The 27,931-nt window shown below is 39.8% G+C and overlaps 1 protein-coding gene across 3 annotated transcripts in view; it reads left to right on the top strand.

The window, feature by feature from the left end:
* Positions 1-2,260: 2,260 nt before the first annotated feature.
* The window catches only part of FGD4 (FYVE, RhoGEF and PH domain containing 4), a 119,119-nt gene continuing 93,448 nt past the window's right edge, over positions 2,261-27,931 (top strand). Inside the window, exon 1 of one of the 3 annotated variants that reach the window (XM_026119742.2) lies at positions 2,261-2,574. In XM_026119742.2, coding sequence (XP_025975527.1) covers positions 2,418-2,574 — 157 coding nt within the window. In that variant the 5' untranslated portion in view covers positions 2,261-2,417. Of the gene's footprint in view, positions 2,575-13,925; positions 13,947-16,842; positions 16,863-27,931 lie in introns of those variants that run through there. The other 2 variants (XM_064514460.1, XM_064514453.1) reach the window with 2 other exon arrangements.

The following is a 27,931-nucleotide window of genomic DNA, read 5'->3' as shown; positions in this document are numbered from 1 at the left end:
GATAACTTAGTACTATCAGGTCTTTGAAGAAGAACCAGAACAAGTTCAGATAAAGATTTAAATATGCACCAGCGATCTGGAAGAAGATTTTTATCTGAACAAGTTAATGATTGTTCCTGCGCCATGACCTAACCTTCATACACACCCAATTAACTGTTTATATCTCAGTTTACAAGAACTTGTAGCTGTCCTGTTGCAATAAAGTGAGCAGGTACTCATGCAGTTACTCATGCTCTTCATAACATAAGTATATTCATCTTCATACGCCCAAGTCAGCTCAGCTGACTGCAGTCAGGAAATAAATTTATGTCTTTTACCTCCAAGTCACAGCCTTTTTGTTAGTTTGCAGAAGTAAATTCTACTGTTTGAATTCTACTCTTAGAAAGAACACAAATAAAATCCAGGTGGTGATCTGAATACTTCATTTTTAATGGGAAATGAAATGAAAGAGGGGTCTGTAAGACATTGACCTTCTCCTGAAAAAGAACAATATCACAAAAAGACCGAAAGAATGAGAGCCTTGGCACATGGTGGTAGATGGCCTATCTGTAACCATGTTAGTTCACTGCCAGCTCCCACTTAGCTAGCTGCTGACCTCCTTAAAGCAGGAGATCCACTCAGTTAGGTTCCACCTCATCTCATAATTCCTTGCTGCTGCATGTGCTACATGCAGTAGCACCATGGCCTCTCTGCCTTCATGTCTCCCATGGGCCAGACCCCATGTGTGCCCCACACAGTCCCTTGGCATCAGGAGGAGGGGTGTTACTCTGTGGAGTCCTGCACTCCAAGGAAGCCCACTTGAGATGACACAGCAGGAGCCTTACACCATAGCCAAATTACCACCTGATTTGACATCTGGGGGGGAAGGTGATGCCCCGTCACATGATTCAGTGTGCTGCTGTGGCCACATCCCATGCAGGACTCTGTGCACGCTGATGAAAGTTGCAATGCAACAAGATAGTTGCAAAGCCAACAGCTTGCCTGAGCGGTCCATAAATTCATAGTACTGAAGATGTAAGAATGTAGGAATGGGTTAGGTCAAACGGTACAGGTCACACCAAAGGTCTCTCTTGCCCACTTCCTGTCTCTGACAGTGGCCAAGGAAGATATGAGAGCAGTGCAAGTGTAGAGTAATACTTCCCCAGGACAGTCTTGTTCCAGCAATTTCTGCGCTTCACTAAGGGTTGTTGCACTGGACCATCACCAAGAGGAGGACATCCCAGAGTGTACTCTGGCTGCACTCCCTCTCTTTTATCATCAAACGGTTCAAGCTTTGCTGGTGGCAAATGAGGCAGCATGGTACAGAGAAGGGAGTCATCTCTTAAAGAAACTCTAAAATCTGGGTTTTCCAAACCCAGGGAAATCCCAGCAGTGCCAGACCACCGCCTCACAAGTGGTTTACCACTGACTGTATCACATTAGGCTCCCTGATAAATTCACAGGCTCTCATCCTGTACACAGCAGACTGCGGTTTCCAGGTCTCATGGTGGCAAAGGTGCAGATGTCCTGCCTCTAAATATCATGTCTCAATTAAGCAGGTAAATAGGTGCTTTCACAAGCTGTTGCTATGTAAGTCACCCTAATCCCAGGTCCCACAGCAGCATAGCCATCTGATTGCCTTCCTCAGTTAACATTAATTAAAATTTAGAGGGAGAAACAACAGCTCTGGTCTGAAAGAATCATCTTAGCTTGGATTATTATTGATGCAAGTATTGCAGCTCCATCCCTGGCATCAGAACTCACTTTCAAGTGAGCACTTTCAAGTGCTAGGACTCAGACGCCTTTGCGAATTTCCTTGTTGGAAGAGGAGTAGTACGTTACATTCAATTTCTTTTACATAGTCAGATAGATCCTAAAGGAATTTGGCCTCCTTCCAGGGAAGATGCTTCAAGAGGTGAATGATGACAGCAGCATATTGCAAGGAGAAACACACAGATTTAACGTGGGGGTGGGGGGGGGGCGGGGGGAGCCCCTGTTACGGACGTGGGAAGGTGCAGGGGTGAGGCCCTGTGGCGCTCGCCCCTCGCCGGACCGCTCTCTGCCCCTCTGTGAGCGCGGTGGGGCCGCGGCACCCCCGGGCTGCCGGCAGGGAGCGGGGCAGGTACTGCGGCTGCAGCGCCGGCCCCTCCCTCCAGGCTGGGACCGGGACAGAGGCGCGGCCTCCTCCCCACCCGGCCCCGGGCGGCGGGGAGACGCCCGCGCCGCGAGGTGCCTGCGGGGGGAGGAAGGGGCGGGGACGGCCGGGCAGGTGAGGGGACGGCCGGGAGGCGGCCGGAGTCGCAGCGCGGGCCGGGGACAGAGGCGCCGCCGGGCCGCTGCCCTCGGGGCTACGCCAGCCCCAGGCGCGGGGGGCGCTGACGGGCGGCGGGGCCCCAGCGGGTCGGCGCTGACCCCCGTCTCCCTCCGCCGCCCCGAGGATGAGCGGAGCCGAGGGCATCCCGTTAAGGCGGGCGGCCATCCGCAGGAAGTCCAGCCCTAGCCTGCCCGCCGCCCTCGCTGCCCATGGAGCAGCGGGCCCCCCGCCGTGGACCCCCTCAGGAAATGGCCGCCCCCCTGCCCCTTGGGCCCCCACAGGTAATGGCCGCCCCGCGGGCACGCGCACGTTAACAGCCGCCCCGGGGGCGCTGCTAAGAAGTTGCCCCCTCGCCCCGGCCCTTCCCTGGCGTGGGGGCGGCTGGTTTCCCACCACCCCGCCCCCCCCAGCGCCGGGCGCCCGCGGGAGCCGAGGCCGGAGCGGGCCCTTTTCCAGGGTTGTTTGTGTGAACTATAGGGGCGGGCGGTGGCGTTTCCTTCTCCCAGTCCGCCAGGGCAGTTACTTAGGAAGCTCTGGCCAGGCTCGCCCGTGCGGTGCAGCCGGGGGCTTGCCCAAATGCCCCCGCGTTGGCAGGTGGCGGCCGCTCCTCGGGGCGTGCGCCGACCCCCTGACTGGGTAGGAAATGCTGGCGTGATAAACCTGGTTATCCGTGTTTATTACCTAATATTCCCAACAGCTCTTAGGCTCGTGGGAAAGCAGTCTCCCTGCTGTGACAGGCATAACAGTGCCCTATGCCTGTCCCTCCCTGCTGCCTCTTTCCTTGCCTCTTTCTGCAACCAACCTGTGCTAGACTTGTTTGACATGTCATGCTTCAGAAGGCAGCTGCCATAAAGTTGAAGCATTGCTATTAAAAGGTGCAGTCAAGTTGAACCGGTTACGTGTGTTACCTTGGCCACCCTGAAAAATAAGCTATCATAAATTCCAGGCTTACTGTGGTGCCCTGGAGTTTCAGAAAGTTGTTGCTTTGTGAACAAGTTAACCCCCCACCCCATATATGTACATATCTGTAAAAAAAATGTTAAAAATATGTATGTATATAAACCCTCATGATTCTGTGGTATGACAGCAGTGAAAACTCCAGCAAGTATGACGTGCTCTGCTCATGCTTGTGCTATCACAGGAGCTTGGTTTAGTGGATAGAGAAGGAGAAAATGGTAATGATAACGTCTGAAATGTCTGAGGTGTTCTTGTTAAATTGTTGGGAATGAGTACATGCCAAATGAAGGAGAGAGGATGTTTTGCTCTGGGATTGTCTCTTCATGAATTTCCAAGCAAGAGGCACGCTTAATTTAAAGATGGGTATGCACAGATAAGAATATATCCTCATGATGCCATCCATAGTGTGCTTTATTTTAGTGTTAATGTGTAGTGACTTTGGTTCTGTGCATGAATCCACAATTTTTTATTAATGTGTGTCCCCCCCCCCCCCCCAAGGCTTCACTTGCATATTATACAGCTGGAAAGAGGAATGTTCAGCTGTTTTTGTAGTCTGTAGGCTTAACGGATGTCATCCTTGCTCACCAGAGAAGCAGTTAGAACAGGGACCCTGTGTTTGCTGTTACTACTTTTCTCTCATTAGACTTCTGCAGTCGCTCTCCCTTACTCCATACTCCTGGGTAACAGTTTCATGCTCATCCACTGTTCTCTGTTGTAGCCTCCTGTTCTTTGTGCACAATGCACACACCAAACCCGCAAGGTGATTAGTATTTACTAAATGTATATGCAATGCATAGCTTTTCTGTGTGAGCATTCGTTCAGTGTTCTGGCGGCTTTTCGTAGTAGGAAGATGATGATGGCCATGATAAGAGCAACGTGCTGCTTATCAAATGGCTCTGCCCTGCAGTAGCCAACTTCATAGTACTTTCTCGCACTGTGATTGCTAAATATGATTGTAATATGAGAAACGCATACTGAAGATGAAGAAGTCAAGAGATTTGGGAAATAGAAGGGAGACTCAGAGATTATGTTTTGGCTTTTCTCTTGTAGGTACCTAAATTCTTCCCTTTTTTCATTCATAATCCTTTTCTCGTAGAAAATGATGTGTAGAAACTTAATTTTCTCAGAGTAGGGCTCTAGCTCCCTATCTGCTCCTCCCGTTGGCAGTGGCTGCTGTGACATGTGCTTCTGTATCCCGTAACATGAAGATAGCTTCATAGCCTTGCTCTCTCTCCTCTGTAGTCAGCACTTCCTTCTGTTGCTGATAAGTGATTTATGATTCAGACTGCTTCGATTCTGCAAGCATAAACTTAATCCCCAGGTGCAAACTTGGGTGTGCTATTTCTCCTATCATGCAAAAAAAAAAAAAACAAAAAAAAACAAAAAAACAAAAAAAAACCCAAAAAAAAAAAGAAACCTATTTTTCCAGGTGGTTTATGTTTCTGTTTCCGGCTCATGAAATGCTAACTCGGTCTTCTAATGATGGGATATGCCTTTGACCTGTTTGAGTTTATTTCTGGGCGAAGGGAGAAAGCATTAACATAGCCCATGCATCTACAATACTTGTCTCTGACAAGTGTTATGAAATGTGCTAGTTATTTACATTACTGTTTGGGGACAGAACAGCTCTTATGATTGTCTCAGATCTGTATCTGGCAAGCAACTGAAGAAACTAGACATATTATATGACCTATTTTTCCTTAAATATACATTAGAAAAAAATCTGGATTTTGTATATGGCAGGTATATCAGAATTCTTCTTAGACTAGTAAATTGTATATTACTTATGAGAAAACTTAATAAGACCTACTGTAATTTCTGTACATTCAGTAGTTCCCTCACAACCTTTGACATCAGCCTGTTGAATTAGGGAAGACAACAGGTTTTATCTAGGTTGGCAGACATAAGATTGCTGATGGATGTCTAGCAGTCTGGGAGTATTCAGTTCTTGGTGTTGCTTGATATAAACTTGTAATACCGAAATAGGCTACTTCAGGATTATGTTATTGTATCAGTCTTTGCTGTGCACTGGAAACCAGCAGCATGACTCTTAATGGAAAATCTTTCTGCTCGTAAACATACTATAGTCCAAACCATCAGAGTCATTTTCATGTGTAAAATTGCAGTCAAATTCTGTTAATGTTTAAGCATGAAACAGTGTGCTGTGTTTAACTATCTACAGGAACAAGCAGAAATAACTTCCTATTAGAAGCTAATGTTAATTTGAAGGCTTGGACAAAAGAGTGCTTTCAGAGATACTTTGAAATGGCTGGAAAATGTCAGGGCTGGAGACAGTTTAGAGAAGAGATTTCAGTGGAGCAGCATGATTAATCAGTTGTATGAATGGAATAACTAATGAGGACTTGTTTTTCCTGCTGTTAAGTTAGAATTCAGTGTTGATACCAACTCAAGCCCTGTCCATGCATGCAAATCCTTAATTCAAATGCAAGTATGCTCTTTAACTCAAAATTAGCTTGTGTGCCAAGAAGTCGGGGTAGGCTACTTCTTGTTCTGCACCTTTCACAAGCCAATAGCTCTGCAAAGTGTGAGTGCTGACAGTGCTGTGATTCTGCACCAGGTTAATCTATCCTAGAAGGCTGTATCCTCCAACTAGTTGACTTGGTTTAGCTGTGTAGTGAAGGCATCATTCAGGACATGCAGGCACAGTAACTTGCTTTCATAGCAATCAATAAATAGCTTCCTGAACATATAATTATGTTCAACTCTCTCCTTCCTACATGTAGACTGGGTTAACCTTTTGTGAAAAATTCAAACCTTGCAGAGGTTCCTTGGCTTTGTTCCTTTAAAGGCAAGTTACACCCTTTCCAAACTGTTCTCCCCTGCTCCCTTTTTCCCAAATATATGTCTTCTGCCCTTGTACTGTATGTTGGCAGTCTCAGACATTGCAGTGTGGCTTGTAGAGAGTTGAGGTAATTTGCATTCAAGACAGCATTCACTGCAGCAAGGTATCTGCAAACACTAACAGGAAAATAAAATCCCCTCTGCTGCTGCTGCTGCTGCATCTCTGCCTGTTAAATGGATATGATTTTATGGGTTTATGCAAACAGCAGTTTTTTTGGGTTTGCTTCTTGTAGTGGGAGATAAATTAGATTAGACTCTAATACCATGCCTCTGTGGTCTTTGAAAAATGTCTTTATTGTCCAGGATTTTTCTTATTTTTTTGAAACCTTCAACAAGAACTATGCCCTGCCTGTTTTTCTTTGTTGTTGGTGATTTTTTTTTTTTGGTTTGGTTTGGTTTTGGAAATCAGTAAAGTCATTCACTTCAGGGTGTAGCTGTCCTTGTTCCTGGCTTTGCATCACCAGCTGCATTTTGCTGACTGGACCATAGTGATTGAATATCTGATTGCTATATAGTGTATTAGGGGAAAACCTATATGACTATTAGGGCTAATCTAGGCAGCAGTGGGAACCTTGAGATGCAATAGAGACCACTGTGAAAGAAAACTGGTTGCCTTGCTGATTTTCCTAGTGAAGGCAATGTTTTTGATATTTTTCTGAAGTTGCAGTTTATCTAAGAGTGCTGAAACTTGAAAATATTGAGGAAGGAGGCTGAGCATATAGGAACTTACTTCTAAATATTCCTCTCACTTCACAAATGAGGGAATGTAAGGTATAAACAGCTCTTTTATGAGGATCTTGCATGGAAATATATTAGCTGTTAAATTTCCCTGTCTGTTATTATTAGATGATTTACTGTTTCTGTGGGCCAAATTAATCCCATGTGCCTTCTATTGAAACAAATGTGTTGTTGGAAAAATGCCAGGAAATGAAACTTAGCTTTCTGAATATAATTTTTCTATTTCTTTATTCCTTTTTCTCCCTCTTCCAAATATTTAGGATCAAAACAATATCCTTGAAGCCAGTAAGAAGGTACTATTTGGTTCATCGATTATCTAGGAAAGCCCCTTGTGTGTGTATATCTTGGGCTGGCTTGGCTATTTAGCCCTTGTCACACAACATCTGTTTTACCCAATAATTTTCATTGGTCTTGGAACATTGACTCCATGGAGATCAGGATGGTAATTTCCTTAAAGAAATTAGAATTTGTATTCATAACTGCTTGTCTTGCTAATGATAATACACAAAGGGTTACAAAGAAAGGTTACGATCGGACACAGATGTGCCAAAATAGTATAAATATGCTCTTTGCTGAAGAGGCTTCTTTAGAATACCCCACAAGAAAGCAAAAATGCTTTCTGGTGCTGGTAACTGTCATTTCTGAGGTGCTTTTAAGCGTAGCTGAAATTGGACTGTGTGTGCAAGCTGTTACTTTTTCTAATTAGTTTTTATGCAAAATCATAGGAGTAGGTTGCTTTTGCAGATAAATAGGCTTGAGAGATTTTTGGATTGGAGAGAAAGAACATGCTCAGGGAATGTGTCACTTTTGGCAACTAATGAAACACAAATATTGAAAAAGAAAGCTGTTCATGCAAAAAAGTAATGATTTTTCACTTGGGCTCTTATTTGTTCTTTGTCATATGTCCGTCAATATCTGTGTTTCTTAAAATTGCAGTTGTCAGACTTTACCCACTTCTTAAGTCATGGTGATGGACTACTTCATGTCGCACCATTTCAGTCAAAATCCTGTTTATAACTGGGCAGTGTTTTTATCTGATGCTCTTTGTCAGTATGTCTTGAGTACTGTGATAAAATATTTTAACTGCTGTATTTTGCACTGCTATGTCTCTAAGTAGTGGTATATTTCTGGTGTATAAGGCAAATTATCTTCCCAAGAGGAAAGATTTGTCAGAGGGAAAGCAAAAATATGAAGCAAATTTTAAAATGAGATGTTTGGGTTTTGTTCTCTATTAACTCTGGGTAGATTTTCTTCTAGTCTTTGATGTGAGAGAAAAACAGTATTGTCACAGTATTGTCAAATAATTTGATTTGATTAATTTGATTAATCAAATTATTGACTGCAAATCTTGTACGTGGCACTCCTTTTCTATGAGGAAAAAACAGGCATCCTATTTCATTATTAGATACTGTATGTAATATCTCTCCTGACTGTAAGTCGATACAGGGCGTATAGTTACACTTATATGATCATAGTGATCCCTTCCATCATGTAAAATCTATGAATAAACTTTTGCCTCCAGCTCTTGATGGTAGAAACCTTTTAATCACCTGTGTGGCTGTGGACATCTCTATAATTTCAACAAACTTATCAACAAACTTAGATACTTCAGACAACCAGAGGCGGAATTCTGCTTTGAGAGGGCATCCCCAGAGCTGTAGTTTTGTCAATAACCCAAGTGAGTGGAGGAGATTGAAAGAGGAAATTCTAATGGTTTCTTGAACTAGCTGCCTTGCAAGTGCTATTTTTACGGAAATGGCTTTAGCAGAAGAAACTGCTTCTGAAATTATTGTGGAGAGGGAGGATGGGGCTGTGCTGAGTTGTTAATGAATGAAATAAGTAAACCTTAAAATCAGAAATGTCTTCTCTGACACAAATATACAACAGTTAAGGCAATATCAGAAGATATGGAAAAATCTGTAAAAGCAGAAAAGGGAAAAAAAAATTATACAGTAGTTTGCAAAGTGAGACCTCTAAAGAAAAAAAAGATTTAATGCACTTCAAAGCAATTTTGCTGATGCCTTTGATTGCACTGAACGCAATAACATGGAGCATATAATGGATTACAATTGGAGGCAAGAGCAGAGCTATGAAATGGTGTTAGTTACTAGGTATTAATGCTAAGTGTGTCACAGATGTTAATGTAAAATATGTTAAATAGCCTGGAAAGGAGGAAAAATGGGGCGGAACTCAAAATTTCATCTGAGACATGAAATCCTGGGATTTATTCTTGACTTCTGAACAGAATAGACATTAATGCGTCAGACTTACAGGTCTAGCCTTCCCCTCATTAATAATTGCAGGCGCATACCTCCCTTTCAAATTGTTGCCAGCGTGCCCAGATGTAGATGAATACTGGGGAGAGAAAATGTTGGCTGTTGCTAAAGTAATTCTGACTGAATTAGATGCTGGATTTCCTCTGGCCTTTGTGAAGATTCGGCTTTTTGTTAGTTGGACACATGATGTTTTGATGCTAGGCTATTTGATTCTGTTAGTTACAGTTGTGACCAAGTCCTCAGGTTTTGACTTTCAGCTGTTGTAAATAATACCCAGCTTTATAACTGTAATTATGTTGTGACTATATTCCTGCATGCTTCAAACCAGCTGGGTTTGAACTGTCTCTGAGGGCTACCCCTAGTGCTGCAATACTAGGCCTCTCTCGGGGTTGCTGGTGGCCTAGTTGTGGGCAGTTGTCCTAGGCCTGATATTAACAGCGCAACCTCTCCCTTTTAATCTGTACATTAACTTTGTTTGCTTTCTCTGGACCAACTGGATTTTTGTTTGAGCTTCTGTGTGATCTCTTTGAGGACCTTGCAGCAATTTGAAGCAAGAGTTGTCTAAACTAATTTTTGGTGCACATATCCTCTGCCTCTATGAAGCAGGAGAGGTATAGATTTAGACAAATCTGCAAACCTGGGAGCAGTTTTGCACTCCTGACAGCACTCAGTGACTTCTGGAGGTAGAGGGAGGCAGAAGGTATAGCACTCTGCCACTCCTCCTGGTCCTGGCTGCAGGGCCTGTCTGACTACTCTTTAAGCCCCAGCTAGTATGGTGGAGGAAGGGTGGCTTTTTATTCATTTACTTAAGTTAATGATTACACAGGTAGCCTTTATTTGTCTGCTAGGCTGAGGCAGTAGTTAACACTGTTTCAGATTCCTAGGCTTGCTTCCACTGTAAAACAGGTATTTTAAATCCAAAACCAAAGTTTGAGTCTAAAATAGACTTAAAAAAAAATTGCCTATAAATGACCTGAATTGTCACATTGTTAAAGCAGATAATATTACTGTAAGAAAAATTTCTGTTTAAATGCTTTCTCTTGTATCAGAAGGGCTTGATGGTATCTTCTCGAAGTGAGTAATCAGAATATTCTTCCTCTGTGCCCTCGCGTACTGCAGTTCACTGTCTTGTGTGGTGATGCTTCAGTTTATTAATTGAATATTAAGATAGTCATTATTTGTATTAATATTTGTAAATGATTAGGAAATAAAACTATTTGGCTAATTACATTCATCTTCAGAACTGGGGAGAACCATCTTCAGAATCTGAGAATCGCAACAGAGCCACTGATATAGAAAAGTAAATTGTTTTGGATTGAATTGAAACCTTTTTGTAGTTTTATGGAGTTACACTTCTAGACTTTCTTCAGCTGAGTCTTGCCAAAACACCCGTATCTTCATATAGACATACTTTACATTCCCCTTTTTCAGTCTGACATCCCATCACTAAGAAATTACATTTCTGACTGTAAAGGCAGAATCCTTCCTACTTCAGCCGTTCTCCTGTGGACTAGCTGCACTATGGCATTCCAGAAAGCTATGTAGGATGACTGCTACTTGAGGATGGTTTTCAAGATTTGTTGGGGATCCTTTTTATTTGCCCTTTGAATATCTGTAACTTTTTAATTCTAAAAAAGGCTTTTTTTCTGTTTAAAACAAAAGCTCAGAAATTCTCAGGTAAAGACATGTTTGTAGGGGAGGCATTGTGAAACACCAGATTTTGTGGTATATACAATAAAAGGAGAGTTGTTATTGGTGTGTGAGGTCATTCAAGGTTTGTATCTCAGTTTAAACTTTTAAATACAGAACTGTATGAATTTTATTAAAATGCAGATAACTTGCATCTATTTAGCAATGAAAATAATTATCCCTACTAGAAAATAAAGTGGTCATTAATACATAAGGTTTTAAGTTGACTTTCATAAGGTTCTCTTGGTAATCTGAGTCAACTGTTGCTCTATAATTACCTTTGCACTCTCTTGAGTAATGAATGATAATGTAGTAAACAGTGTTCCTTATAATTTATTAATCTATATCTCATCCAGTGAACAAATATGCTCACCAAGCTTACAAATGAAGGACATGCTAACAACTGAGCTCATTGTTAACATGCTGTTTAGAGCTAGGTCAGGTAGCAGAAGCTAGTTACAGTAGGACTCCGTGGTGGTTTTGTGGTCAGGTTGTGTGAAATTCATGTAGGCAAGTCGAAACACAACAGTCTGAGTTTAGTGGTTGGCTGTGCAGGTAGTCTGTTTCTGAAACTTCCTTAAATCCTGTTCTGTATAAAGTATAGAAGATACCTTCAGAATAACATTGCTAACGTGCAATCAAATAGAAGGGGGCGGGGGGAGGGGGGAAGAGAAAAAGAAAAAGTCATCGCATCTGCTGTTAATAGCTAGCAAGAGATCTAGCCATTATGGGCATGAGCTGCTCTTGGTATTCAACTTCAGTGCTGAGAATGCCACTTTAAGTGCTTGTCTTATGTTAGTTTCTGTATAAGGATGTTACTGCTGGTGTGTGAGAGATATTAAAAGCCTTTTTTTCGTGGCAGTGAGAACAATACTCACATTGTGTATATTAATAAGAAATTTAAAGGAACTTCAGAACCCAAATGAACCAGTTACCTTTTCCAAGGACTTTTATATAGCTTAAAGACTTTATCTTGTTCAAGTGCCTGTTCATCTTAATTGTGGAGAATTATAACTTCCTGATTTTAACAACTGGTAACTTTTAATAGTAACTGTATAATCTCTGCTTTTCTTACGTGGCTAATGCCAACTGTGTAGTTAGCTGGTATTATATGCTTTTCTGTTTTCTGCAAATGTAGTTGAGTTGCAACAGAAAAGTAGGCTTACCTTTTGACACTGATTCTCAGCTATATGCTGAAATGTGATACATAAAATGTGAATCTTACCATCATCAATTGCCATCTTCATTATTTCCTAAATACCATTCAGCAGTTGTGTTGGACTGAATCCTGATGGAAGCTAATTTTTTTTTAAATGTCTGACATAACTTACAGAAATGTTGAGGTAGGAAGGTTTTTAGGTACTAAATATGAAAAAGAGAAAAACTTCAGTTTTCTAAATGAGGTAAATATTTAAATCAGCAAGTCATTAAAACCTGTGCAATGACATCACTTAAGCCCTTTTCCTGAATTTGTTTCCTGTGTCTCAAATTATCAGATTATTTTTTTGTTCCCACGCACTTAAACAGTGATGTCAAAGGGCATTTGCCAAGCTCTAATTCATTGCTTCTGTTCTGTTGATTTGGTTAAAGGTGTATGTGTTCAGCATTTATGTGGAATAACATGCGGTTTACGCTGACTGAGAGCAGGACCATGATCCTCTTTAGATGAGACATCAGAAAGCCATCTTAGTCTTCTAGAATTTCTTTGATACATCTAGTTCCGACTCTCATTCTGTAAAACTCACGACTTTCGCTGTTGCTTTGTGGAAGAATATTGAAGTGCTCGTTTCAAAAAGGCAAATGGCTTTAAAGCTGACACTGAGAAAAATTGCCAGACTGGTACTTCATGCTGCTGAAGTATCTGCAGGGGGAAGGGATCTGGGATCTAGCAGTTCAGCATAACTCTTTTCCAGATAATGTGTCTAGGCATAATGTCAAGAATAGTTAAGTATGGTGAAATTGCAGAATCCAAACTCTCACTTGTGGAGAAGTGGATTTACAGCACTGCAAATGAAAACTCAAGTTACGTTGCTCATGCCTAGTTAGTGCCACTTTGCAGCCATCTCTGCCTGGTTTTCTGATTGTTTTCTTTTACCTGGAGGTGCTTAGGAGATGGACTACAGGTCATAAAAACTATAGGAGTTCTCCATTATAGTGACATTTTGGAGAGAGTTTGCTGCAGAAGAAAATTCAGCTTCCCTCTGCTGCCCTGAGGTGTAGAGTACTTTTGCTCACACCAATGCTGGCCTAAAATTAAAACAAAAAACCCCCCAAACCAAAAAGCTTTTTCACTGTTTCCTTCCTTTGGTCCTAAGGAAGGAGATTAGAGAACTGAGCAGAAGTAGATGACTTGCGCTCTTTGTAGGCTATCAAAGTGCTTGTGTTTAGTAGTCTTCTATCTTGCACACTGCTCTGTTCACCTCTGCTAGTTAAAAGTACACCTCAGAAGGAAGAAACATGCCTGCCCCTTCTCTGCTTCCCATACATTTGCTTTTAGGCACACTTTCATGGCACTAGTATTTGGGCTGGCTTTGCACCCGCCTACGACCCTGAATCCGTAGCTTGGGATGGAAAGGGGGGAAGTCCGATTGTATGTCTCCAAGCACCTTTCCTCCTCAAGAAACCCAACAAGGTAGCTGTTCACTGCCAAATGTTACCTTCAGCACAGAGAAGGAAAAAATGCTTAAATATCGAAAGTGCAGGCATGCTATCCTTGCTTAGATTGATTAGTACTGTATACTTTCTCTTACAGTCAGTGAGATGACAGACATCACTAAGTGTGGGTAAGGCCAGCAGAACTGGACATGGAAATACACAGAACTGAAACGTCTAAAATATTGCAGCTGGAAAGGTTTTCTTCTAAGTGTGGAAAAGCAGCTTGTTTGGAGTTAAAACGTAACATTGTTTACAGTGGCAATGGGTGTAGAAGCAGGGTCAGCTTTCTGATAAGGGGATTTTTCCAGGTATACAAGGGGTTAGAAAGCAGGAAGAAAGGAGAGGGGACTGTAAGCTGACTGCATGGTGCTGAAAGAACTCTTTTTATACTGAGAATTTTTTCTTTTTTATTTCTTGGTGCGTGGGTTCACATTTGAAGATATTTCTGAGGGGAGACAGGAGAATTTTGGTAACTGGTAAGCATGTTAAACCTCAAATGTAAGCTATCAAACAGGTTTACAGCAGCTGCTAACAAGCCACACTTACCAAACTAGGTAATCTAGTGCTAGTGAAGAAGAATCTCTGTTTTTACCATAAACTTTTGAATGATGCATATTCAAGTGCATATGAGCAAATGATGCATGTTTCTATGGGCATATATACTCTCAAATCTTTGTACTAGCTTTTAAGTATCTTAACCTTTATCTTGTTCCTTTATATGGATGTTAGAACACTGAATGATCTGCTGTGTAAATCATATTTGAGTGTGATCTTTAACTGTAGCGTGGTTTCTGTTAGTATAAAAAGAATAATTATTCCTGTATATAAAACAATTTTTTTAAAGTTGATTTAAAATCTTTTAGCAAATGGACCTTGCAGGAGCAGAGAATATGCAGCGTAGATGTAGGTAGTACTTTACCATTTTAAGAGAGAGAGAGGTTTAATATATATATATATATAATATATATATATATATATATATATAATATATATATATATATATATAAAAAAAAATAAAGAATACTGTTCTGTAAACACATGCCTTTTGCATGGACACCACTGTGTAGGTTGAAACAAAAGCTTGTGTTTTAGTGGTCCTTGTGTTAAGTGAAATGAAAGCTCCTGCTTTTATTAAAATATATTGCTGAAGCATAGTGAGATTCTATAACATCTTCAGTATTGTATAAAATAAGGCAGTATGATATCTGTATTTTCCCTTAGAAGACTGGAAGTGACTTCCCATGGACACAGAACTACTGTAGACAAAAACCTGTGTTCTTTTTCTTTTTTAAACACTGCATCAGTGTTTAACCATTTGTGATATAAAGGCAATGTACACAGATGTTAGCTAATAACTGTTCCTGGGCAATAAAGAACACCTTTAAAACTTAAAGTAGAAAATAAGGCACTAAAAGCCATGAATAAGAAAATGTGAACCTCTCTGAGGAGAATGTTTCCAATGCTAGGTGTCGGCCAGCGCTCATTGCTCTTATCGCCCAGGCTGCTTCAGCGAGCTGCTGCGCTGCCTTGTTGTAGCAAACGGGGTGATTTCTTAGTGTGCTGCCTTTGTCAAAGGCATTGCAGTTCAGGCAGTTCTTCTAAGCAGCTTTTTTCAGTAATCTGAAAAAATGCCCTGTGTTTAAAATGACAGTGGGCCAATCTAATCCATGCTGTAATTTGGTAGACTAAACTTGACCTAAGCATTTGGATGTGGTGGGATATGGCTACAGTTTAGATTTATGCATTTGGATATGGTTAATACCTTCAAGTATTAACCTTTAAGTGTATAGCATGCGATTTTCGTACATTAATCATGGCTTACTCTCCTTCATATTAACAAGGAAAGATCAGGAGCAATGCTTCTTAGCCACATTTTACATGATCTTAACTGCAGATCGTTCAGAGGCTTTCAGCGAATGCTTTTTGTCTTGTATTGGCTTCTAAAATTAATGTTAAATGTAATCATGTCTGCCATATGTTTATAGAGTAACAGGGAAAAGGGTACAGAGACTGATTGGAATTTTAGGATTATCTGCATTCATGTATGTTTGAGTAATGTTGTCTGTCCACCCTGCTGGCAGTGCGGCTTTCATAAGCATTAGGCCAAAAGTAACAGACAATGTCACAGTGACCTGGATTCTGTTCTAATTCACTCATCAGTTTTTTAGTATAGGCTTTCAAAGATTTTCTGTTGATGACAATGTGAAAGACAGACCAATTTTTCTTTTATGTACCATATTGAATTTGACTAGAAAATGTGTGTGCTTGTCTATGCAATGTAAACAGAATGAATATTGAAGTTAATAGATGATGCGTATCTGATATTGTACGATAACTTACTAGATTTTAGGAAAGTTCCCAGCAGTCAGATTTTTCATGTCTGTTTTGTGGGGTGTGTTTTTTCCACGCACTTTATTAGTAATGTTTGTCATAACTCAGCAGACAGACTTGTATTTATTTATAACTACAGAAATCAAATATAGGAATATTTCTGGAGCCTTTAATGTTGTCCAAAGTTGAAGTTTTCCCATTTTCAAATGATAATTTTAACAGTGCTTTTATCAGCATAGTGCAGTACACAGTATACTCTTTGGCTGTTTTTATGTAGGCGTCCTGAACAGCAGTATCTGCGGGAGCTGTTGCCTTCCCCAGGGTCCCAAGGAAGCAGCACGTGAGGCAGCAGTTCTTTTTTCACCGGAGCCTTGTCCACTGCAATTGGCTTTCTGCCTCATCTTTCTGCTCTGACTGCTCAGCACTATTTAGAAAAAAACCAAGCTCTTTCTGTTCCCAACAAATGGAATGAATAATGAAAACACTGCAGAAAACTCTGCAGAATGATCTCCTCTTACTTTGTTTATATGGTGTGTAGCATGATGAGGTGCAAATCTGTCTGGGTGCAATAGGACATGATCAAAGAATTCACTACTAAGAATTTACTTTAGCAGTAAACTACTACAGGCTGCTTTTGTTGATCCTGGTATTGTTGTTCCTACAATGATTATTATGTAAAATAAATCTGTTGAAGATCTGTACAGCATATCAAGTCAGTGAAAGATTTTCCTTGATGTTACCTTAGACTGGTTTGCTTATTCCTTTAACTGATCACTCCCTGTGGTTACTTTTCCTTAGCAAAAAGCACCATATGAGGAGTAAATCCAACTCTACTCTTTGCTCCTTACTAACCTGGAAAGTGATTTTTTTTCCCCTCTATCCTATTCCTTAGTTAAGACTTGTCAGGGACACTTAGTAATGCACAGACAAAATAACTTTCTGAAAAGATGCATAATGTTTGTTTCCAGATTAGTGGATTGTGGAGAAAGTATGCGTGTCCTTGCAGATTCACTGCTTATTATCTGCATTATCTGCATTATCTGATGCTAAATAGGAGACAGGTATGTACTTGTTCTACTTATTTAGGTGTTTATAAAAACAAAAACTGTGTTTTGTGAATCCTCAGAGCCTAAAATGAAGGTAAGTTTATATTTTAACTTTATGCTTATGACAAAAAATCTGATTTTGAAGTCTGAAGTTGAGTTTTATTCAATTTAAGATTACCAGTTTCTTTCCGAACTTTAACTACTTTGGAAACACATAGAGCTCTATGTTGTTATGCTGAAAATTTGAAAATTCCTTGTTAGTACATAATACCTATGGAGACTTAAAATATGAGCAGTCGAATATTGTTCTTTATTGATGAACATCAATAGAACGTTGTATGAGGTCCAATGATATAAGAGCAAGTTTTGAAAGATAAATATTTAACTCGGATCCAGTACATGGGCATAGGTAGGGATCCTGCACTATTAGACTCAGAACAGGCAGACACAGCTGATAGAATAGTTTCCTCGACTTCATATTTGAATTTAAAACAGCTTTATTTCCCTCACAACAGCTTACTGAATTCTTCACTAACTTCTATAAAAACATTGCTTCCTTATTGAAACTAGAATGCAGAGGCTGTAACCTTTTTTCTTATCTTTTCACTATTTTCACCATAGTGGTTATATACACATGAAAAACAGGAAGGTGAACTTAAAAAGTCATGCTCTTCATATTCTTTAACTTCGTGGCATTACAGGCAGTGGTCCATTCCCATCACTGGGAGACCTGGGAGGGTTGTGCTAAATATTGCCACTAGGGGCTACTGCTGTATTTGCAGCTAGCTCTGATTTAGCAAAGTTGATCTTTTTTTTTTTTTTTTTTTTTACTTCTGCTAGTCTTATGTTCCTGGACTACAGATTGCATTTTGTGTAGTACTGATTTAGCGATTTCTACGGGTGTACTTTAAAAGCCAGAAAAGCTCCTCTGGGGTTATAAGCTTTTCATACCTGGTGGAAAAGGTACAGTGATGACAGTGCTGGTCATATGCAAAGTACTCGTGACTGTACTGAGGAACACATGGACCTGTAGTAATCCATTACAGAATATATCTCTGAGCACTGTGGTCATCCCGTCTGTTTGTTATGAAGGGAGACTGTTTTGCACACTTCCCCATACCTTCTTTTTTCCATGTGTAACAGCCAAGCTCCTTACTCAGTTCAGTTTTAACAAATCAAAAAATTAACTGGCATAGACAAGAGTCATATCCAAGACCGGTATTCATACGTTAAACTATTTTTGAACTCTGAACCTTTTGAGTAGTGATCCACAATGAGTAAATCGAGTTTAGTTTCTCTGCGGTTTAGTTTAACTGTGACTCACTTGCAAATATTCTGTGCCTGGTAATGCTATGATTCTATAGAAATGATTGTGTTGAGTTTGTTGGCCATGTGATATGAAAGGCAAGGGGATTTCTGCTTAATCTGCTGTATATTTATATCTAATCAAACCTGGTCTTTTTTGTGTTCAAGGTGAAAGAAGTGTGAACAAGGTGGAACATAGATCTGTTTCCTAAAGGCTTCTCCCCCCCCTCCCCCCCAAATCCCTCTTTCTAGAGGAATCTGCTTGGACTGCATTTTTGTAAAAGGTTGTAGTTGCATCATAAAATGGTTATACTAAGCTGTTGCTTAGCATGTAGTTTTCTGTCCTTATTTCAAGGGACAGGACAGCAACAAAAATTTGGAATTGAAAATGAACTTTCTGTGGAATTGGATAAAGATAATGACATGCTTGTAAAAGACCCTTAACCTTTTAACATTCGGCATTACTGTACTGTCCTTTTCATGTGTGGATTGCAGTTACCGATGCCAGAATGGTAAAACCTTTCAAAAACTTATTTTTGCTTTCTGCTTCCGTGGCAGTAGATGACTTTACACAAAACTAGTGAGAGCACAACCTTCCTCTCATGTTCCCAGGTTTTAAGTAATTTAGGACTTCCCATGTATTCACTGAAAGTTTTAGTGAACCCTGCTCTGAACTGCTGACGGTTGGTGGAGTGCATTTTTTCACGCAGTCTCAGCAACTCTCTCTCCTGTCCTTCCTTCTTATTGGCGAGCAGCATCGAAAGGAATAACATGCGTGTTAATGGCTGTGTTTTCAACTTAAGAAGCAGATGTTGTGCTTGTCAAGTGGTCTTTCCCCTAAATGAGAATGAATGGTCCATAGGACTGTTTTGTAGGCCAAAACATTGGATCCTTCACTGTATCATGTCCACTGTTAGTAAAAACATCTGGTCACCTGTGGTTTTGAATTAGTTGCTAGCTATGCCACCATACTAAAGCCTCTTAAAAGTAATACTTCATCTTTCCCAACTATATCTTGTTGCTCACTTCAAATCATTGACCTGACTGGGAAAGTCAATCCTAATTTTACTAAATTATTACACTGAGTGATCAGCAGTAGCCCTCTGTACAGTCACCATGATTCTCAAGGTGACATGGAGCTGTGTGAGACATGGTATCACAAGGTACCGTAAGATGGAGGATGTTGTTGGACTGACCATTTCAGAAGACTGAAATCTTATGTCCGCAGAATGTAGATGCAGCTTGAGGTTGTCAGGCTGCTTTTAAATTTCTGGGATTTTAAGTAAACACTATTGGGTATTTTTCAAGTGAAATGTTTTCATGGAAAATGGTAATTTTTTAGTTCTCATTAAAGTAAAAACCTTGATATTTCCAGCAGAAAATGATTCATGTTTTAAGCATTTTTTTCTTTCTTAAAAGAAAAAAACAGTCCAGCCTATTACACAAATTCAGGATTTGGGCCGGATATTGGGTCTGTTTTAAACACTTGTGTTAATAATACAATTTCTAAACTTTGAATATATTTCCAAGCAGCTCTGTATAGCAGATAATACAATTTTGAAAAGATAAAGACTCTTTAGAACTTATGTCTTCAAAAATAGGGTCATTTCCATCTTGAATGTTCTCATTTGTATGTGTATTTTTCATCTCAGAAGCAAGTTACCAGCCTTCAAAGGTTTTGCAAATACTTCTTTTTATAAAATATTCTGACCCATTTACTATAGTATGTATGAAGGGTATTGTTTACCTCCAGAGCTGTCTTCCAAGTCAATGTTATATGAGAGGATCAGATGCAAAGTCTACTTGCTGAAAGAAAAAGCTGAACCTCTCTCTACTCTCAAAAAAACCAGAAATATGTTACTATGTTTCATTTGATTGATACATCCATTTAATTGGACAAATAGGTGCTGAAGCTGCATGTTGCTGCATAAACCACTCCAAAAGAGTATGGTGTACTAGATTAAAGGTGGTGTTTCTCTATACATACATAGCCTGTTTTCACATCACAGACTATAGGTTAGAGAAAACCAGAGCTGCCTAGCTAGTTACTACGCTGAGAGTGCTGCTGGTGTTCAGAACGGTTGGGCAGCGCTTTGGCGAAGGTGTCCTTGAGAAGCAGCTACATTGTGTAACATAAATACAAAATGTTCCAGATGTAGGGCTACACCAGAATGATTTGATATGGTCCTCTTACTCTGTTTGTGAAACTGAGCAGAAACTACTGGAAGCTGTGATGTCTTTTATTATGGATCTCCTACAGAAATGATATCTCCCTCCAGCCAAACAATTTGAGTAAGCTAGAGAGTATTTACACCAATCCTGCATGTATTTTCAGTGTAGACGCCTTGTTTTAAAGATAAACTGGCTATGTATGTTGGCAGCTTAGCATGATGGTTTGCATTTCGCTCATCAGTACTAGTTTTATATACACGTAGGTGGGTTGCCATTTCCAAAAATGTCTTTTTAAGATGTATGATGGCCCTCAGGCATGAGTGACAAAAATTCACCGTTGCTACTGATGTTGAGTCAGGCTTTCGTATAGAAATAATATGGAGTCCTTAGTAGGCAACCACATTACTCTGTAAGGAATGAAGTGCAGTCTAACAGCGTATTCTTCTGGTAGCTGCAATAATGTGCTTTCCATTCATCTAGACAGACTTTTAATATTCACTTGAGTGAATATACTGAATAAGTACTTTCTTGACTGCAATTTAAACATGCAGTATGCAACAGCAGGGATGCAGGGAAAGCAGTCTGATCTCATGTTAAATCTTGCCATCCTGGTACTTGTCCCTGGTAGGAGCAAATTAGTCTGAGAGCACTGGGAGACTAGATCTCTGGGAAATACTAACTGAGTTTGAACATATAAAATTCAGATGTTCGTTCATATCTGACAAAGTCTCTGTTGCTCTATAGGGTGTTAGTCACCTGTTAATCATGTGGTTCACTGTCAGTCAGCTTAACTGTTAACTGAAGGTTAACAAATAGTTGTTCCCTACATGTGTTCTTTAAAATTAGATGGCCACTTTACTGTTACAGATACCAGAAGGTAGAAAAGAGGCCCTCGCTTTACTTGGCTTTTGTGCAAATGTGTTTGGTCAGTTGTTTTATAAATGTGCTGGCTTTTTATAACTGTGGTATTCTGGTGAACAACAGCTCTCCCTCTTTTTTTTTTTTTTTTTTCTTTCTTTTTGGTCTTGCAAGCCTCAAAAGGAAGTGAAAGACAGTTAGCCCTTCAGAACTGCACAGCCTTCTTGGGTGTCAATATTGAGGATATGAACAGGAAGTGAGCTTGTCAAAGAAATAAATATATTTTGGCTTTAAGCAGAAGAAATGAATCCATAGATTTCTTAACAAATGCTTTAGATCTCTTCCCTGGTAAGTTAATAAATTACTTCAGTTAGACAAAAATGCTTCAGAATAATAAGGGAACAGAAGATCACAATTTTCTATAGAGCTTTCTTTTTAAGGTAGATATTTAATGTGGTAAAAATTTAAAAGAAACAGTAGTCAGAGATTTATCTACTTGGGAACATCAATGGGGAAAAACAGAAAAATATTTAAACTGTATTCTATCCTGCCAACAATGTTATTCAGAATTAAAGGCTTTAAATTCCCACCTGTAGTTAATTAGGGTTGAGTGTCTGTTTCTAAATAAGTCATGCATAAGGAAAGCAAAAGTATTGCTCAGTGCGATTAATTAGAGAGTTATGGGAACAAGGCTGAAAGTGCTCACATCTATAGCCAGGATTTTCTTTACAGCTTTAATAGCTAAATAGGCTGGTTTTCCAAGGTACTGAGTTTGCTCACTCTTCTGAAAACCTGTTCACTAATTTGCAAGTCTGAATATTGGATTTGTATTTTCTAACTTTAGGCATGCAAATCAGCAGATTCTGGGAACTTAATTTAATGGGTATCAGTAACTACATTCCTAGGTCTTATGGCTATTTTTGGAAATTTGACAAATATGTATCTTCTAGAAAAAAAGTTTACCTGCTCCTTTTTGGAGTGTTAAATTGTCAGTAAGAGCAAAATCTAACCTGGGCAAGTGGCGTCTGCAGACTGCTGAGTTTCATGGTCCACTAAAATTGTGAAGTCTAGAATGCAGTAATTAGAGAGGGGAGTCAATACTTATTAACAAAGCCAGTGCTTGTGATCTCTCTTTAAAGGGAGCAAAGCAACACCGTCCTTTTGCGGTGCCCTTACTGACCTGCTCCAGCAGCTTCTGTCTGCTTGCATGGCTCATCCAGAAAAGCATTGGCATGCTTCCTTTAAGAATAAATAATCTGTTTTCCAAGAGAGCTATAATTATTTCAGGAAAAATGTAAGACTTTTGTGACTGCATGGGGTAAATCCGGGTATTAATCTGTGTGCACAATTGTGAGGGTTTTTACAGGCTCCAGTGGCTATCTTTTAAGAATAATTTTTACCTTTTTTTGGATGTAGTTTTGTGTTTTGTTCAATAGATCAGTTTAACACAGGGTTTTTATACCTCATAACTTTAGAGAGGGACACAGTCTGTGAACTGCTTGCTGCTGCTGAATGATGAATGACAGATGAGGTCTTTGTCAGACAAATTTTAGAGATTCTTCTTTGAGTGATTTAAAGGCCCTCCCTGCCTCTGGAAGATCCCCTAATTTTATCAACAGTATGGGATGTCTCTGTAGCAGCCAGGCGTGTTATCGCACTTAATTTTGCATTGTGTCCACTCCTTCATTTGTGCAGTTCCCATGAGCTGTTTTACTGCTTTTGCTTGGGATGCCAACTTCTAGGAGGTGATCAGAACAGACAGATGATGGAAGTAACCTCTTTGTTACTGCAGTTGTCAGAGTAAGTTTGCCAGGATCAAAGCTGGTGAATAGTTTTTATTAGAAAATGAGTCTTTGCATAGTGTTTCTGTTAAAGCTCTTCTAAATCATGAAGAACATGTCATTGAGGTCTTTGTTATCCTATTTAATTCCACAGTTACAAGAGAAAGTACCAAAGATAAATAGCCCTTCCTTTTTTCTAAGAGGTAAGCTATTACTTTTTCCTTTTGGAGCCACGTGATGAAATAGAAAGATAACTTTTGGGAATTCCTCTGTGCAACACTAATAGCTCATTTTAATCAGTTTTATTCAAGGTAGGTGCACTGCCATGAGCAAGAAAAACTAGTTCAAAAAAATAATTCTGCTTCTTCAGTTTATCATGTATGTTATGCATGACTTGGAAATGATCAAGGCTGTTCTCAGGAACTCTTGCAGCAGCCTTAAAGCATGCTGAGTAAGCTCATCACGTAGTGCTGTATTCCCAAAGTGGCTACGCAAGAAGGAAAATGTTCCTCGCCTCTGACTCCTGGGCTTACAGTATTCTTGATTCCTGAATCTGGCATTTGCAAGCCTACACTGAAAACACTGAAAACAATGACCATTTAAAATCTTACTAATATTTTAATGGAAAAGACTTTTTGGGTATAACTTCTGTCAGGATTGCTCTAACTTAATAGTTGCAAGATGATAAAGTGACAGACCACTGGTGCTAATGGTGGTCTTTAGATTGTCAGCCTAATCCTACAGACGTTTAAAACTGCTTTGCTGTGGTGTTTTACAAGATGCCTACATAAACTTCCTAGTGGGTCAAGCTGCTGGTAAGTAGAAACCAGTTCTGGATCTGTGTTTATCAGTTGCTTTCTTTGTAGCTGTTTTTTTGTGTTCTAGAGTTTACAATCCGTTATTCTTTCTCTGCTAACCTTAGTGCAGTGTGGTCTTGACTTTAAGGTGGAGGCTATTGCCAGTGATGTTTCCATGTTCATAAACACAAGTTTATGAATCGAACCAGACCTGGTCATAGGAGAGGTAATATCTTTTACACTGATAGTCCCGGGGAAAGAAGAGAGGGCAGGAACTCAAGCTTTTGAGTAGACCTGACTCCACTGAGAGAATCCAAACCAAAGCTGTATGTTGCCATTTAGGCCTATCGTTTTTTCTTTAAATCCTCCTCTCTCTGGTAAAACTTCTCACAGTATGTAACTTGAAATGAAGCTGAGGCCTTTTTTGGAAAAGCTTAATGTCAGAGCATAAGTTTTGTATGCCTAAAGAATGAGCTATATTGGATCTGTCTGTTTGTACTATGTCTGACAGATGAAAGAACTTGTTTAAATTTAGATGCTTCCTCTGTGCTGCATTGATGGAGCCATGAAACATTTTCCTGTAGAAGAAACTGCGTAGGCTTTGAAGTAAGCAAAGAAGAAAATGATGCTTTAAACAAAGTATTTGTGTTCTTGTAGGAGTTCTGGGAACACAGCAGAAAGAACTGATGTTCTGAGTAGGAAATATCCATGCATTTTTTCAAGGGAAAATGTTTGCTTAGAAGAAAATATATTAAAATTATATTGCTAATTCCAGTTCTGTAAATCTTATGGAACCCAGGCACAGGGATAAGAGAGAGAGTTCAGTTTTGCCATTTTAAAATCCAAAGAACAAAGCATAGCTGACTGATATATTTATCATCATTTCTAAATGAAGTGTTGTCTGTCACCCAAAAAACCTTCCAATCTCCCTAAGCTGCTTCTCATGTGTCTAATGTAACCAGGACAAACCAAACCACCTGTGTTCAGAAAACTGCAAAAATGTTAATTTGTACCAGTCCTGTACTCGCTTCTTTCATAAACTTTATCAAATGGGAATTTCAAAATTCCTAATAAAAAGCACCCATTATCTACATATTAGTTTTTGAGAGATAACCAGAAATGTTCAGTTTTGGTATTAACAGATATATGACTCCCAGGGTCTGTAATGGTCTCAATAAAACTGTAAACACCACAGTTGTCAACTGTAATTTGCAGCCATAATATGCCTAAAGGAGGAAAGGGAGAGGGAAGAGGAAAAATGCAAGTTCTTTGCAAAGGCAGATTTCAGGTTTTAAGAAACTAGTAAATTAAGGATGCTGCACTGGATTGGGGGTGGTGCTATCTGTAATCTGCTGAGCAAGGTCTTCCTGAGAGGCTTGAGTGTTGCTTTTTGCCATACTTCTGCCCTTTCTTCCATTGAACTGCTGAGGGTAGAGTAGGAGGGGTGCGTGGGATCATATAGTGCAAGTTGTATATAGTGGGTGTGTGTCCATGTGCATGTATTTGTATGAGACTGACACTCATACAGGCCCATCGTAAGGGTTATTGAGGTAGACTGGGTTGAAGGAAAAGATGAAAGAGGACAGAAGAGGTTGTGAGAGGTGATAGGGTAAGCGCGATGGGTAAGGAGGTGGACAGTATGTCAGAGAAAAAAGTGGGGAAATACCTTTACTTTACAGGAGAATACTAGAAAAAAGAGAAGACATTGCAAAAGTCAAGGAAGAAAGGACATATTTGTGAAAGGGTTTTTTGTTTTGAATTGGCTGTTCTTTATAAAACAAGTTTTCCTCTTTGAAGTTTGGTTTGGATGTGAACATGTCTACCCTGTTTTCACTAAATTGAGCTAAATCAGCTAAATGTTTTTGCACACTGCCACCAGAACCCAAATGACTGTCATGTGGAGTTTAAAAATTCTTATATTTCTAGATAATTTACACCCAATGATAAACATGCCAAGTTTGCTTGGTAATACGAAGTACTGTAGAATTTTGTTTCTAGACTTGCTTACAGCACAAAACCTTTTCAGTTTCCATATCCCCCTCAGCTTTCACTAAGCTTTTCCCCAAACTGTTGCAGAATCCATTAGAGCAGCTTGATTGTTCTTTTGTGCAGCTGAATCACTTGCATAAAGATAGGCCTGGTATCCTATAGGTTTGCATCCTTTGCTGAAAGGTTGTATCCTCTTATGGTCAGTCTACTAAGGCGAAGAGCTTTAGGCCTAAAATATTAATGATTCCTCAGTATGAAAAGACATGAGAAACCAAAATTCTTGAATAGACTCTGACTTGAGTAAAAACAGAACACGATAGTAATACCTTGTAGAATGCGATCTTCTAGATCTTCCAGATTTTTTTCTTTTGATTTCTTTAACAATCTGGTTCAGGGCTGGCCAGACATTGCTTTGTGCAGGGCACTAGCTCACTTAAGGTTACAGTTCTTTCCTGTCATCCTGGGGCTATTAGAAGTTCTTTTACCCAAGTTGCCTGCCATGGTTTGCAAAGTCCCAGCCCTCTCTTGTTTTGCCCATTCCCATGTTACATGAGCCTCCTGTGAATTTTATTCCTTGCTCTTAGGATCCTGTTTGCCTTGAAATAGCTCCTTTTTTTTATTATTTTTTTTTCATTGGACTGCACTGTAACAGTAAGATTTGTGCAGCAGAAAGATTACAATAGTATGCAAAATGGTTCTGATGAAACACACTTCTTTTAAGACTTTTAAAACTGCTGTTGCATTCAGTCCAATGATTCTACACTTTTCAAAATCTTTGTGACAAACCTCTTTGGTCTTCTGTTCACAGTCTTCAGTTTTCCTCTCTCCTACTAAATGTGCTGTGTCCCTTAATGTGATTCTTGAGACTCAAATAGGATTTTGAAGTTCCTGTTTTGTGGGCCAGTTTGTTCTGTAAGCACAAAAATAAATGGCTGTCTGGCTGCTTTTTCAGCAGGAAGTATATGCAACATTAGAGTTTTGTCTGACCGCTGCTGGAAGTATCAGTCATGCTGAGCAATCTGAAAAGGCAGTGAAATCCAATAACCATGGTTTAATTGCTTCTGTTGTGGTGATGGTGGAGAGGAATCCTTTAAAACAATGAAGTGTTGGGTAGCAGACTTCTCCTGCCTTTTTCTTTTAGATAAGGTCGTGTGGTTCTAAGTGTCTTCTTGCTTGTAATACATGTTACATAGATATTTAAGCTTTTATAACAATAACTGAAGCTAGTCATATAGTCTTCCTGGCACATAATTACCTCCTCCCCACCCTTTTATGTCCTAAACATGCGTAGCGGTATGCTCATCACCAACGCTTCCCTAAAATTTCAAGAGATGCATTGCAGTGAGTGCTGAACTAGTGTCATTAATGGAAGGTTTTGCCACTTCTAAAATGCCATGAAGTGTCTTAACATACTAATTACACCACCTGTCTGAAAAATCAGTTGTTGCTATTACTTTACTGAAAAGGAAACGAAAGTGAATAATACTAAAATGTTGAGGGAAAAATTAATATCCATCGTCTTCCCAGCAGCACCATGCATTTCACAGTAAAAACAGGTTTGTGCTGATGTAGTTGTAGCAACATTCTCAGTGTAGAAGTTGTTTCCTTTGGAGTGGAATGTGCAGAAGTAAATTTAGATGGGCATGTGGGGGACTGGCAACCCTGTCAGTAGGGATGTAAGCAAAAAAAAGCAACATTGTTTGGATTTTTGGAATAGCTGTTTTGATGTTGAACCTGGGAAATCTCAAGATGACTCTTAACCAAATTCCCAGTATCCTGTAAATTCAGTCTTCTCCATGGAACTTTTCCTTACAAGGTCAGTACATAACTCCCTAGTGGCCTCTTTCTAGTATACTTTTAGAACAGCTAACTCTATAAACTTGGCAGACACAAGCAGCTGCAACCCAAAAGTGATCCTTGGCAGTTGATTACTGCCTTCCCCAGCTGGCAAGTTTTCCTGTTGTTTTCCTTTTCCCCTTTGTGTCAGCTCCTTGATGATATTTGTTTGTTCTGTAATGGGGAAGCAGTTTCCTCCATCCCATATTAGAACAAAGTCTAATTTTATTTTGATTTCTGGGTCACTTCTTTTTTTTTCTCGTGTAGCTGCTTATAAATACCATGGGTGCCATCCAGAACTGCATGTTTGTTTTCCTTCATTTGTATTCCCTGCTTTAAAATATCT

Source organism: Dromaius novaehollandiae, chromosome 1, assembly GCF_036370855.1.
Source record: "Dromaius novaehollandiae isolate bDroNov1 chromosome 1, bDroNov1.hap1, whole genome shotgun sequence".
Classification (NCBI taxonomy): Eukaryota; Metazoa; Chordata; class Aves; order Casuariiformes; family Dromaiidae; genus Dromaius; species Dromaius novaehollandiae.
The sequence above is the reverse complement of the archived record's forward strand: the minus strand, read 5'-3'. Positions and strand labels throughout refer to the sequence as shown.